This window comes from Anabrus simplex, chromosome 1, assembly GCF_040414725.1.
Source record: "Anabrus simplex isolate iqAnaSimp1 chromosome 1, ASM4041472v1, whole genome shotgun sequence".
NCBI classification, from domain to species: Eukaryota; Metazoa; Arthropoda; class Insecta; order Orthoptera; family Tettigoniidae; genus Anabrus; species Anabrus simplex.
Window position 1 is genome coordinate 1,583,215,972 of NC_090265.1, and position 15,734 is coordinate 1,583,231,705.

The 15,734-nt window shown below is 42.8% G+C and overlaps 1 protein-coding gene across 1 annotated transcript in view; it reads right to left on the reverse strand.

The window, feature by feature from the left end:
• The window catches only part of LOC136862779 (popeye domain-containing 2), a 255,712-nt gene extending 242,954 nt beyond the window's left edge, over window positions 1-12,758 (reverse strand). Inside the window, exons 1-2 of the mRNA XM_068226268.1 lie at window positions 12,678-12,758; window positions 12,331-12,488 (exon numbers count right to left, since the gene is read on the reverse strand). Of these exons, the coding sequence (XP_068082369.1) occupies window positions 12,331-12,488; window positions 12,678-12,758 (239 nt within the window). The remainder of the gene's footprint in view (window positions 1-12,330; window positions 12,489-12,677) is intronic.
• Between the last annotated feature and the right edge of the window lie 2,976 nt (window positions 12,759-15,734).

Here is a 15,734-nt window from a genome sequence, read left to right on the forward strand (position 1 = left end):
CCTACCCCGGGAAGTACGAAATCGATTGCTGGAAAAAAAAGACTGAAAGATGGGAGGAACTCTCTCAGAAAACGAGCCAGATTGCGAATTTTGGCGGAATCTCTCAGAAAACGAGTCAGATCGTGAATTTCGTCGGATTATATATAAAATGTTAAGCATTCAATTATAAATTTCATTATAATACCATAGCGAAGCACGGGTATCTTGCTAGTATGTAAATACATGAATAGAGGAATCTTCTCTTGAGCGTGGCCATCGAACAGGAGAAAACTTATGATCACAGAGGAGGGTTACAGTACCGGTGCCGGTACAGGGTTACGGCTCACACAAGAGACGTAAGCAGGAAAGTAAGCAAGCTTGCAGTTTTGTGTGACCGTCCATATAGTGGTCAGAACCACGGGACCTCCGGTTTAAAAATGCATTGACTGAGATTAAAACCGTGACCATCAGCAACTATGTCACTAGACTATCACGCCCATTTTACTCTTGCTTTGTCAGTACTTACTCGAAAGGTCTTGTCAGATTTCAATGAAAATTGGGTGAATGGTCAATTAAAGCATTCTAAATTTAATGGACGTAGATCCTTATTATTTGGCATGAAATCAATGACAGCGTTATACTTAATGACTGTGGACTCGGAACAGTTAGCTGATGATGACGCAGAATGACCTTGCGCATGCACTGAAGAAGTAGTAAACTCGTGTCCTCATACTGAGGTGGTGCAGCTCTTTTCAGGCACACTCCCAATGGAGGTGAGCATACCAGCCCTCCTGCCAGTACCGGTAATCGAACGCGGGCCACCAAGGAAGACAGCTAATAATGTTAACTGTTACGACACGGAGGCGGACACTGAAGAAATTTATTTATTTATTTAGCTTATGGTAAAAGTTAAGCCGCGCACAAATTGAATAACATGTGAAAGCAACAAATAATTTACAAACTAGAATAAATGTAAAAAGTCAAGGTAAAACAAAGTAGAAATCGGGAGAGATATGTACAATACAAAAAATAGAAAGAAAAATACAAAAAATACAAACTGATGTAAAATGTAAGTACATACATAAATTAACAAATGAAAAGTGAAAACCAAACTAGGATGTCCAATTGTTGCAGCCATGGAATAGCCGTTGTTGAAGCTGTCCGGAGATCGTCGATAGTTCCGCGGAAGACACTATGTGGGCATCTGAAGGTGATGTGTCGCATTGTCTGGAGTTCTTCACCACAGTCAGAGCTTGGAGAGGGGGGGGCAGACCCCAAAATGCATCGCAAAAACGCTTCTTCCATGCCCAGTGCGCACTCTGTTTAGTGAGACCCACACACTCCGCGGGAGAAGAAACCCGAGCGGCGGCTGCGTAGGGTCAAAGATCAATCTTCATTCGTCGGGGGCCTTAGCAGTCCATTCTTCGTTCCAAGTTCGCAGTCCACATTGGTTTTCTTTCATCAGTATTCGAGCCAGCAGCAGGGAAGGGTGTTTGGATTTCAGTCGGGTTGAAGCGATTCTTTGGATGTCTTGATGAATTGGAAGTGATTTATTGGCCTGTATTTTGCTCGCTTCTCGGATGAGATTGTTCATGCGGCGTAGATCTGGAAAAAGGATGTTTCTAAGGACTGGAAGCCAGTGTAGTGGAGTTGTTTTGATGAAATCGCTGATAATTCGCATTGTCTGATTCAGGACGGCGTCAACTGTCTTGGTGTGGGCGCTATTCAGCCAGACGTAAAGGCAGTATTCTGCTGTAGTATAAACCAGACTTTAGGCAGAAGTACGTCAAGTTGCCGCTGTGGATCCCATGTGCTGCCAGATAGCTTGGATGAGATGATGTTTCTTGTACTTAGTTTGGCTGCAAGGTTGGAGAGATGTTTACTGTATGACAGTGTCCGATCCAGTGTTACACCGGGATATTTTGGGTTTGGACTGTACGGTAAAGTGCTGTCATGGAGAGTCACTTTCAGGGTGGTATGAGCCAATATGTTACTCACATGAAAGCAAGATGTTTCTGTTTTGGTTGTGCTAGATGTCAGGCGACACTTTTGAAAGACATTTGTCAGTAAGCAGAGATCTTTCGTTAGGGTGTCCTCAAGGCTGTGGGATGTTGTGTGTTGCTTGGCTTGACAAATATCATCGGCATAAGCAAATTGTCTTAATACCGTTTCTGGGATGTCTGCGAGATAAACACTGAACAACAAGGGGGCTAATATGGAACCTTGTGGGAGTCCATTATTTAGTCTTCTTGGTTTGCTCAGGGTATATTGTTCATGATCACTTGAATTATTCTATCTGAAAGCATGCGACTGATAAGATTTGTAGTGTTTTTACATTGTAAGGTTTTCAGGAGTTTATACATTAACCCGTCCCTCTATACAGTGTCAAAAACAGCCACAAGATCTATGAACACCACACCGGTCTTTAACATCTCTTCAAATCCAGCTTCAATGAATGTCGTCAGAGCAAATACTTGGTCTTCGCAACTTCGTTCCGGTCTAAAGCCAGACTGTTCTGCGGGGAGGTTCTATTGTTTCTATTGTAGATCAGCCATTTCAGTAGCTTGTAGGTTGAGCTTAATAATGCTATGAGTCTAGCGCTTTCGGGAGCATTCGGCGATTTTCCAGGTTTCAAGAAAGCAATGATCTTTGATCTCTTGAACCCCGGTGACAGGTGTCCTGTGCGTTGGATGGATGAAAAGAAGTCAGCAAGCCATTTCCTAGCGTTTTCACCACAGTGAACGAGGAACTCAATATGGATGTTGTCAAAACAAGTCCCATTTTTCAGCTTTGAAGGGCTATTGTGACTTCATCTGCGGTGAATGGTAATGCTAACTTCGGTATAGAGGAGCATGATTTTCTTACTTTCCGTAGGTCTCTGTAATTATTTCGGAGTGTGCTTTGTCTTAGTCCTAGAAATCTGAATGATTCGGTCTGCCATTCTATCTGGTTTGACTTCTTGAGGTGTTTGTGGTTTGTGGGAGTGGCCTCCTAGATTCTTTAGAAGACTCCGGGCTTTTTACTTGAATGCTTATAGTCTACTTCCTCGACCGTGTGAGTCCATCTTTCCCTTCTGTCCTTATCCAGACTACTAATGAGATTACCTGCAACTTCTGTCTGACCACTCTGTAGAAATTCTTGCTACAGAAGCTCACTAGTGTCGCTCCAACATGGTATGTACCGTTTTCGAACGCCTCTGGGTATGTGTTTTTGGCCGTTGAGAATACCATTCTGACGAACTTCTAGTAGTTACCAGAGGTGGGAGCGATCCATCGGATATTGCTGTTTAGGTTTTGAGAAAATTGGCCCCAGCTGGCTTTGGAAAAATTCCATCGCGGGTGTGGTGAATTTTCAATGATTGGTATCTGCATTCCTACTTCTAGGATGCTAGGCCGATGTTGACTGTGTGGAAAGTTATCAACAATGTATCTGGTGGTCGGGAGAGGTAACCCTACATCGTCAGTCGTGACAAAGCTCAGGTCTGGATTTGTTTCACATTTCCATCTGGCTGAACGAAATGTGCGTTTGTCCTTAGGACCATACACGAGGTGCAGATTGTGTGCTTCGACCCAGTTGATTACTTCAGTACCATGTGAATTATCCTGCCTGTATCCCTAGTTGGTACAGTGACTGTTGAAACCTCTGATGATGATTGCTGGAAGTGAGGCGGATGGCAGGAAACCATCAGGCCATGATGCATTTGGTGACTTGTAAATGTTTGTAATTCTGAAGTTACCCATTTTGATTGTTAATGGTGAGGAGTCACTGTGAGAGCTTATTTCAATGAGTTCGGCGTTAGGTATTGACTTTCGGACACAGGTAGCTGTGCAATAGCGGTCATGATAAGTGGCACCTATCATGTGATATCCAGGGATTGAACCACGTGTCTTAAACTGGTTTGCGTTGCACACATACGACTCCTGCAATGCGAAAACATCTACTTCGTGCTCTCTAAGAATCTTGTGTAGAGATAGCTCTATTTTACGGTTGCATATAATACCAAAAACTGAGGTTCTGATAACACGAACAGAATTTGACGTTTTACCAACCTATTTTATTAACAAGTAACGCATATGAATATTATATTATTAATGATTTAATAATTCTGAATAGTGCCGGGCTGAGTGGCTCAGACGGTTGAGGCGCTGGTTTTCTGACTCCAACTTGACAGGTTCGATCCTGGTTCAGTCCGGTGGTATTTGAATGTGCTCAAATACGTCAGCCTCGTGTCGGTAGATTTACTGGTACGTTAAAGAACTCACGCGGGACAAAATTCCGGCATCACGGCGTCTCCGACAACCTTGAAAAGTAGTTAGTAGTTATTAATTCTCAATAGTTTATAAGGGAAGTTAACTATTATGTTACATGAAGTCTTATTACAAGTAATGAACTTCATTCCGGTTTCGTATTGACTTCCAATACATAAGACGAAATTCTGAAAGAATTCAATTCTACTAGGTCCACCTATTCAATACATTTCTACCATTTATTAAATGGTCAGTTTAAAACAACTATGTAACTTTTAAACCAACCATTTATTAAATGGCAGAAGTGTACTGAATAGGTGGACCTAATATAATTTATTTTTTTTAGAATTTCGTCTTAGACATGAAGTTTTGGTTCTGTACAGTATGTATATTAATATGCATGCCGTTTGTACAAACGAGGAACCTGCCGGATTCTTTTTCAGAATAACACATTTTGTTATGCTATGGACATGTCTCATTGGTTGAATGGTCAGCGTTGAGGCCTTCAGTTCAGAGGGTCCCGGGTTCGAATCCCGGCCGTGTTGGGGATTTTAATCGTCTCTGATTAATTCTTCTATCCCGGGGCCTGGATGTTTGTGTTTGTCCCAATACTTTCCTCTTCACATTCAGACAACACACTACACTACCAACCACCACAGAAACACACAATAGTGATTACATCCCTCCATATACGATAGGGTTGGCGTAAGGAAGGGCATCTGGCCGTAAAACGGGGAAATCTAGGTGCATGAATATTAAGAGCTCAGACGGAAAGCCACTTCTAGGGAAAGAAGACAAAGCAGAAAGATGGCAGGAGCATATCCAACAATTGTATCAAGGTAAAGATGTAGATAATTTGGTTCTGGAACATGAAGAGGCTGTTGATGATGATGAAATGGGAGACCCAATTTTGAGGTCAGAGTTTGACAGAGCTGTGAGTGACCTAAATAGGAACAAGGCACCTGGAATTGATGATATTCCCTCTGAATTACTGACTGCCTTAGGAGAAACCAGCATGGTAAGGTTATTTCATTTAGTGTGCAAGATGTATAAGACAGGAGAAGTCCCATCCGATTTTCGGCAGAATGTTGTTATACCTATTCCCAAGAAAGCCGGTGCTGACAGATGTGAAAACTACCGCACCATTACTTTAGTATCTCATGCCTGCAAAATTTTAACTTGTAATTTACAGAAGAATGGAAAAACAAGTTGAAGCTGAGTTGGGAGAAGATCAATTTGGCTTCAGAAGAAATGTAGGAACACGTGAAGCAATCCTGACTTTACGTCTGATCTTAGAGGATCGAATCAAGAAGGACAAGCCCACGTACATGGCATTCGTAGATCTAGAAAAGGCATTCAATAATGTTGACTGGACCAAGCTATTTATGATTCTGAAGATGATAAGGATCAGATACCGAGAACGAAGAATTATCTACAATCTGTATAAAAATCAGTCTGCATTGATAAGAATCGAGGGCTTTGAAAAAGAAGCAGAAATCCAGAAATGAGTGAGGCAAGGCTGCAGCTTGTCCCCTCTCCTTTTCAATGTTAACATAGAACAGGCAGTAAAGGAAATCAAAGAGAAATTTGGAAAGGGAATCACAGTCCAAGGAGAGGAAATCAAAACCTTGAGATTTGCCGATGATATTGTTATTTTATCTGAGACTGCAGAAGATCTCGAGAAGTTGCTGAATGGTATGGATGAAGTCTTGGGTAAGGAGTACAAGATGAAAATAAATAAGTCCAAAACAAAAATAATGGAGTGCAGTCGAATGAAGGCAGGTGATGTAGGAAATATTAGATTAGGAAACGAAGTCCTAAAGGAAGTAGATGAATATTGTTACTTGGGTAGTAAAATAACTAACGATGGCAGAAGTAAGGAGGACATAAAATGCAGATTAGCACAAGCAAGGAAGAGCTTTCTTAAGAAAAGAAATTTGCTCACTTCAAACATTGATATCGGAATTAGAAAGATGTTTTTGAAGACTTTCGTGTGGAGCGTGGCATTGTATGGAAGTGAAACATGGACGATAACTAGCTCAGAAAGAAAGAGAATAGAAGCTTTTGAAATGTGGTGTTACAGAAGAATGCTGAAGGTGAGAGATCGAATCACGAATGAAGAGATACTGGATCGAATTGGTGAGAGGAGATCGATTTGGCTAAATTTGACGAGAAGAAGAGATAGAATGATAGGACACATCTTAAGACACCCAGGACTTGTTCAGTTGGTTTTTGAAGGAAGTGTAGGTGGTAAGAACGGTAGGTGTAGACCAAGGTATGAATATGACAAGCAGATTAGAGCAGATGTAGGATGCAATAGTTACGTAGAAATGAAAAGGTTAGCACAGGATAGGGAGGCATGAAGAGCTGCATCAAACCAGTCTATGGACTGATGACTCAAACAACAACATCTTAATTGATTATCCTACACGTTTTATTGCAATTGGTCTGGTCCAACCTATACAGTTCCCTAGTCAGAATCGTGGGATATTTAATTGTTTATTATATCGTGCCATCTGATAGGCCTACATCCACTACACCTGGAGCAACGACCACATATTTTATCAATACTACACAGTAAATCTTACACGCTTAGTCATAAAATTCGCATATTTATAACAAAAGAGAAGTTAGAGACTTTTGGCATATCACAAAAGAGAAATATACCATGAATCTTAAATATTAACGCCATACCAACTACTTTCACGTTTTCCAGAGACGCCAAGGTGCCGGATTTTGTCCCACAAGAGTTCTTTTTACGTGCCAGAAAATCTACCGTCAGGAAGCTGACATATCTGAGCACCTTCAAATATCACCGGACTGAGCCAGGATCGAACCTAGCAACTTGAAAAGTAGCTGAAACATTAAAATAATAATTAAAAATCAGTATTTGGAGATTAGAGAGAGATATGCAAGACGAATTGATAACGAGAGTTGAAGCTATTTGAGGCTCATTCCAGATTCCCGACGTCCCTATGCAGGTATTCATCAGATAAATTTTAATGAGGGTGAGGTATTGAGGAAAGAGGACACCATATCTATGTGGCGTGACTGCAGCAACACACCACGACACACACACAATACCGGTATTAACAGCACCCGCTTTGTTTACCGATTGCCTATTAACACAAAAAGAGTTGTGCAACAGTGGGCAAGTAGATACGCAAATAAGTACACTAGATCGGTTTGATCCTCTAACGAGGATTTATTGCAAACCTTGGTACACGTTTTCACAATCAGCACAATGAACTATAGCTCATTCCATGTTAAAGAAACAATACTGCTCTTATAGATCAACAAGAGTGAACACACTCCCTCTGAGACACCCATAATTCCTCGTGATTAAGGGATATTATAATGTACACTGACTGACAGAGCAAATGCAACACCAAGAAGGAGTGGTTCGAAAGGGATGAAAGTTGGGGAAAAAACAGAGACGGCACGGACGAATAATTGATGTTTATTTCAAACCGATATGCAGGTTACACAATGCGCACGGCATCGACTCAGTAGGATGTAGGACCACCGCGAGCGGCGATGCACGCAGAAACTCGTCGAGGTACAGAGTCAATAAGAGTGCGGATGGTATCCTGAGGGATGGTTCTCCATTCTCTGTCAACCATTTGCCACAGTTGGTCGTCCGTACGAGGCTGGGGCAGAGTTTGCAAACAGCGTCCAATGAGATCCCACACGTGTTCGATTGGTGAGAGATCCGGAGAGTACGCTGGCCACGGAAGCATCTGTACACCTCGTAGAGCCTGTTGGGAGATGCGAGCAGTGTGTGGGCGGGCATTATCCTGCTGAAACAGAGCATTGGGCAGCCCCTGAAGGTACGGGAGTGCCACCGGCCGCAGTACATGCTGCACGTAGCGGTGGGCATTTAACGTGCCTTGAATACGCACTAGAGGTGACGTGGAATCATACGCAATAGCGCCCCAAACCATGATGCCGCGTTGTCTAGCGGAAGGGCGCTCCACAGTTACTGCCGGATTTGACCTTTCTCCACGCCGACGCCACACTCGTCTGCGGTGACTATCACTGACAGAACAGAAGCGTGACTCATCGGAGAACACGACGTTCCGCCATTCCCTCATCCAAGTCGCTCTAGCCCGGCACCATGCCAGGCGTGCACGTCTATGCTGTGGAGTCAATGGTAGTCTTCTGAGCGGACGCCGGGAGTGCAGGCCTCCTTCAACCAATCGACGGGAAATTGTTCTGGTCGATATTGGAACAGCCAGGGTGTCTTGCACATGCTGAAGAATGGCGGTTGACGTGGCGTGCGGGGCTGCCACCGCTTGGCGGCGGATGCGCCGATCCTCGCGTGCTGACGTCACTCGGGCTGCGCCTGGACCCCTCGCACGTGCCACATGTCCCTGCGCCAACCATCTGCGCCACAGGCGCTGCACCGTGGACACATCCCTATGGGTATCGGCTGCGATTTGACGAAGCGACCAACCTGCCCTTCTCAGCCCGATCACCATACCCCTCGTAAAGTCGTCTGTCTGCTGGAAATGCCTCCGTTGATGGCGGCCTGGCATTCTTAGCTATACACGTGTCCTGTGCAACATGACAACACGTTCTACAATGACTGTCGGCTGAGAAATCACGGTACGAAGTGGGCCATTCGCCAACGCCGTGTCCCATTTATCGTTCGCTACGTGCGCAGCACAGCGGCGCATTTCACATCATGAGCATACCTCAGTGACGTCAGTCTACCCTGCAATTGGCATAAAGTTCTGACCACTCCTTCTTGGTGTTGCATTTGCTCTGTCAGTCAGTGTACTTTGTAATGTATTATGAAAGATAAAAAGGATGAGGCATTTTTGCCCTGAGTTATTAAAATAACTACATTATATTTTCGTTTTCATGAATACATTTGTAGGGAGGAAGCACAATGGCGGGAACAGCCATCGCTTCGTTGCCTTCCTTCATTTTTTCTTCCTCTGTGTTGGTCTGGTACAAGTCTCGTACCGGGCGAGTTGGCCGTGCGCGTAGAGGCGCGTTGGCTGTGAGCTTGCATCCGGGAGATAGTAGGTTCGAATCCCACTATCGGCAGCCCTGAAGATGGTTTTCCGTGGTTTCCCATTTTCACACCAGGCAAATGCTGGGGCTGTACCTTAATTAAGGCCACGGCCGCTTCCTTCCAACTCCTAGGCCTTTCCCATCCCATCGTCGCCATAAGACCTATCTGTGTCGGTGCGACGTAAAGCCCCTAGCAAAAAAAAAAAAAAACAAGTCTCGTGTAGTCCCTCACTCTGTGAATCGCCGGCTACTCACTTCTGCAGATAAGCCATCTAGAGTATTTATTTGTTGCGTGTTTGTTTTTAGACTTTAAATCAGTGCGTAATTGTTTTGTGTTGAGTGAGCGTTATGCGATAAGCCTACGTGTATTATGTATTAAATGCATCCCTCACCCTTCGAGCCCATAAAAATTATTTGTCTATTTTCCGACCCAATTTGCCTTAAATTTCAATGCTAAGGATTTTATGTGCAGTACTTTACATCTGATTCTGTACAAACTAAAAATATCCCCTGTAATCCCCCTCCCTACGCTCCCCTTTAGTTCATAAAAATAATTTGTAGATTAGTTTCTTTCGCTTTTTGTCTCGAACTTAAATACTGAATTTCATAAATTTATGTGCCGCCGTTTTCCCGTTGATGGTGTTGAGCAGAACCGTTCGATATGGCAACCCTGTTGTCATGAGAGCACTACTGTTTTCTTAACATGGAATGAGCTATAGAATGAGAAGCCATTGAAGCTCCACATAATCTTTACAAATAGACGGCCTTTCTTGAAGATTCTTCCGTGAATAAAGAACGTAAAAATCAAAACAAATTAGGATAGCTCTGTGCGTTTAATCACAAGTGAGGAGATACGTCAGCTACCCCTCCAGGTGAATTTCCGCGATCGCTTATTTCAAAATGTTGGCATGAAGTTTATCTTGAAGAATGGTCACTACCTTCCCAATCGCCTATAAACCTTATGCATGGGGGTACTCTAAGGGAGAAGTTGACAAATTTACTCACTCAAATTATTTCATACGAAACTGCCGTGGTTTACACCAAGAGTCGGGCGTAATGCACTGCCTTCCCCTGCGTCTTGGAGTGCACAAAACTAATGTTGACACGTAACTGTACTGAACATGTCTGTCGTAAGGAGACCTGTGCGCTTAGGAAGCAACATTCGATTTTCAGGTAGTGGAAGTTCAGGGTAAGTCTCTCTTCATAGATTTCTGGAGATCCCTTGTTCTGCTTCTTTAAAATACACGTGACTAACATGTTTTCGCATCCGAGGATTACGTACACGGATGAAAATCTATTCTGTACCAATTTTTTAACAGTTACCGCTACCAAGTACATCTCTGTCAAATAATAATATTAATAATAAACAATATTAACGTCCTACCAACTACTTTCACTCTTTCCAGAGACGCCAAGGTGCCGGATTTTGTCACAATGAGTTCTTTTACGTACCAGCAAATCTACCGTCAGGAGGCTGACATACCTGAGCACCTTCAAATATCACCGGACTGAGCGAGGATCGAACCTAGCAACTTGAGCTCAGAAGGCCAGTAGTTCACCGACTGAGCTACTCTGCCTGGTTCTTTGTCAACATGACGTTTCATATTATGTCTGATACAGCTAATGTTAGTCAAAAGTATGAGGCAACGAGCATCTGACATTCTAAAAATAACGAAATATTCCACTTTTCAAGCTTTTCGGAAATGACATCGTATCTTCGATTTGGACAAATTCGGCGACCTGAAACCTGAAATCATTGTCTACTGTAACTGCATACGTCACGATATACCACTTGGGTTGGGGAAGAGCGGAAAATGTAAACATACCCTATCCCAGCGAATATATTGACCGGGCGAGTCGGCCGTGCGGTTAGGAGCACGGAGCTGTGAGCTTGCATCCGGAAGATACTGGGTTCGAGCCCTATTGTCGGCAGCCCTTAAGATGGTTTTCCGCGGTTTACCCATTTTCACACCAGGCAAATGCTGGGGCTGTACCTTAATTAAGACCACGGCCGCTTTCTTCCCACTCCTAGGCCTTTCCTATCCCTTCGTCGCCATAAGACCTGCCTGTGTCGGTGCGAAGTAAAGCAAATTGTAAAAAAGGAAATATACTGCACATACTTGACCTACCTAATTCCGATCTTTAGTAGAAATACTGATTTTTCCGACTCCTTGGCTGAATGATCAAAATTGAGGCCTTCGGTTCGGAGGGTCCCGGGTTCGATTCCCGCCCGGGGCACGGATTTTAATAGCTTCTGATTAATTCTTCAGGCCTGGGGACTGGATGTTTGTATTTGTTCCAACACTCTCCTCTTCATATTCAGACATCACACCACACTACTAACCACCATAGAAACACGCAATAGGCATTACATCCCTCAACGTAGGGTTGGCAACAGGAATGTAGTAGGTAGGTCCCATAATACGGCATGTCACCGTTCAGTAAGTAAATTGGCGTCCTAGTCCTAAGAGGGTGCAGTTTTTTCAGGCACACCCCCAATGAAGATGAGCTGCATGAGCCTTTTTAAACACATATCAGCCCTCCTGCCACCCTTAAATTTATGGCAGTACCCGGAATCGAAACCGGGCGACCGAGGACTGCAACTAATAATGCTAACCATTACACTACGGAATTGGACATCGTTCAGTTTGAAAGATGGATAAGTCCTCTCCGGGCAGTTTCCTAGCAATGATTCTGTAATACGATGTCGGGGTATGTAGAAATACAATGAATTATAAACAATATTATTCTTTTCATAAATAAAACAATAAGCACATCAGATTAATACATAGGGGGAAGTATAAAGGCACAATAGGTCTACAATCATGCATGGGCCTTTCCTATCCCATCGTCGCCTTATCTGTGTCGGAGCGACGTAAATCAAATTATAGAGGGAAGGGGTTGCTTCATTTGTAATGACTGTTTTTTCAGCATTTCCATGTAATGATACTTCAGGAAGGAAAATCAACTTACTTTTACATCTTCAGAAACTCAATACGCAATATATTCTCGATCACCTTACTCGCACAAGTTCGGATTCGTATAATTTGAATGAAGTAAAATGATAAAGAAGTGTACTTACTTGCCAGAGAGCACAAGCGACAAGCTGTCAACTTTGGTGACCTTCTCCTGCGCGTACACCTCCTGGTACTTGAGCTGGCGGATCATCTTCATGCAGTTGAGCACTTTCTTGAACTGGTGGCGTGTCACCTTCAACGGCTGGAACAGCGCCAGGTAGACCTGCAACACACACAACACATGGGTAACAGTGGCCAACCTACACGGTTTATAAAAAATATTGTGTGCGTGAGTGGGTTTTCTTTTTTCTTTCTTTTTTGTAAGTTTAGGACTAAAGAGAAATGTCCTACGGATTTCAAGAGAAGGAGAAAAGGAAAGGTAATAACTTCTGGACAAAAGACAGGAGGATACAGCAAAGTGAAATGATGAAGTACTGTTGGAAGTGTGACATTTTCCCTCACTCAAGGATAAGATGGAGCAGTACGGGGCCATGTGACAATGGAAATTTATTCGGGAAAAGGAATATATGGTATCACAAATATGATGTCAGTAACAGTCAAATGGACAACTATATTTATTGGGACATTGATGACAGAATGAAATTACGGAGAAGTGGAATAACGGTATCACCTAGATGTTTTACATCGATATTAGTAAAAGATATGGTGACATAGCCATAGTGAAGTAAATATAAGATTGGAATAATCTACGTAGTGCGAAGCCGGCAATACTGGGAACCGCCAATGATTGATTTTCGAACCCCATTATCATTTACCCAGAAGAACTTTCGTTCGGAGCAATATGTACTCTTTTTATCGCGTATCTCATCGTATAAAGTGTTACCGCGAGGATCTAACAAGACGAGCCGTGAAATATTGTACTTTGTTCGGACAGGTTATTAACTTTATTTTCAACTGGAGGAAGACTCTCCTTGAGCTTAACTAAATGCATATTCGGAACGGTGTGGTATTTTAACGGAATACGATTTAACATTTGGTTTGAAATTCTGTTGTTTTCAAAGGCTAATATAACTTTTAATTCGAAACGAAGTAACACGAGTGCATAATGAACACCCTACGTCTCAGAGTGCCAGGAGAACAGTGAAAGTGATCGAAGGCAATTAATGTATCGTCAAGCCGTAAACATGACGTGAACATTGAGGGAAAGGACGTCACTATGAAGGGATGCGATACGACACCTGTTCCAGGAGGAGGTCCAATTTCACGATAAGTCTTTTTTTCATTTTATCTAGCCGGGCTGAGTGGCTCAGACGTTTGAGGCGCTGGTCTTCTGACCCCTACTTGGGAAGTTCAATCCTGGCTCAGTCCGGTGGTATTTGAAGGTGCTCAAATACGACAACCTCGTGTCGGTAGATTTACTGGCACGTAAAAGAACTCTTAGGGATTAAATAACGGCACCTCGGCGCCTCCGAAAATCGTAAAGCCAATAATATTGTTATTATCATTTTATTAATTACTCGTAGTTTTCTTTTCAGGATGTAGTGTAGTTTGTGTGTGTTTGCCTTTTCTTCTTTTATTTAAGTGAGTGCAGAACATATTGAAATTTTCAAGGAATGTGAATTTGATATACTGTAGCTTCATTTAAAATGAATACAATTTTTAGGAGACAACAATATTCAACGCTAAGTTAAGTGTAGCACGTATATGCTGTTATTGAGAGCGACATCTTCATTTCTGGATAACTTATTAAGATCACGAGATCTATTGTACAGCTATATTATTTAGATTCATTTACTCATGGAATGATATTGGAAGTTGTAACGGTAATTGAAGGATCTTTTAATGGCAACTTAAGGCAGAGCGTTATCACAGTAGCAAAGGCATAGAGTACTTGGGGTGATTTGCATTGATTTTTTGACGGGCAGGAATATTTGTATCGAATGATAGGTATGATAACATGAGGTCGATCAATATGTGTGAAGTCATGAGTGTGAAATATGGTTTGATAATGGTGAATCTTCGTATTATATGGGATGATATGCGGATAATGATTATTTTGAGAATAGAATCTTTGTATATGGAATGTAATATATTCTAAAATATTATTTTAGAAGCCGTTTTATTAATAAGGAATTGGAACGGTAAAAATAGATACTGAATCTTCAATATGAACCATATGGAATAAAGTAAAATAGGAAACTTCGTATGAGGTTCTGCCCTAGTCTATTTCATGCGTTACAGGTACGAATATGGTGTTTCTGCCTGGTCCAGAGCTCCCGAGATCATCGTAATTATTACAGTATACGAGTAGAATAATGCATGGGCTCCTATAGCCCCTAGGCCAGCTTTCTTTATAAAAGTTTATGTATAGCCGCCATTTTGCGCAGTAGCCCCTGGGCCTCCTTTCTTCATAAGAGCCTGCGATTGACTCGGTCACGTGACCGTAACGTCATAACCACGTGCTTTTGTTTGTAAACAAAGCCACGTGTTTGGCCAGGTGCTTTTTTGACAACTGTCATCTTGACGGACCCTAACCTCAGTTTTATGGACAACAGAGCATCGCTAACCTCAGTGCAGCCATCTTGACGGGCCTAAACCTCATTGCTGCCAACTTATGTACATGGTGCTTTTTGACATCTGCCAAGATGACAGCTGCTATCTTTAATCACGTGGGCGCGGGATTTTAAACAAGTAAACATGGCTAACCTCAGTGCTGCCATCTTGACAGACCCTGACCTCATTGCTGCTACCTTATTCACGTAGTGGCGCGCAATTTAAAATCCACGTGCTTTTTCACAGCTGCCATCTTTAACCACGTGGGCATGGATTTTAAACAAGTAAACATGGCTAACCTCAGTGCTGTCACCTTGACGATGCTAAACCTCACTGTTGCCACCTTATGCATGTGGTGGCGAGCAATTTACAAACCATATGCTTTTTCCATCTGTCAAAATAACAGCCACCATCTTTAACCGCGTTCACTCGTTATCGAAACGATATAACATCGTCTATTTTTTTGCTATTGGCTTTACGTCGCACCGACACAGTGTGTCTTATGGCGACGATGGGACAGGAAAGGGTTAGGAGTGGGAAGGAAGCGGCCGTGGCCTTAATTAAGGTAGCCCCAGCATTTGCCTGGTACGAAAATGGGAAACCACGGAAAACCATCTTCAGGGCTGCCGACAGTGGGGTTCGAACCCACTATCTCCCGAATACTGGATACTGACCGCACTTAAGCGACTGCAGCTATCGAGCTACAAGTTCCGTTACTAACCTCACACCACCAGAAAAAGAGATGCATACGGAAGAAAAAGAAGAACACAACGTTTCTATTCTATCGGAGCTTTTCCATTCTACTTTATTGTCTAAGCCGACAACTGTTCTGTACCTGTGCAAACATCTCAAGAAGAGAATCAACTAGTCTTGTGAACATTACAGTAGGCTATAAAATACTCTAGTGCTTAAAAATATATTCATGACGTTACAATCAGACAATCAGTGTTATAAA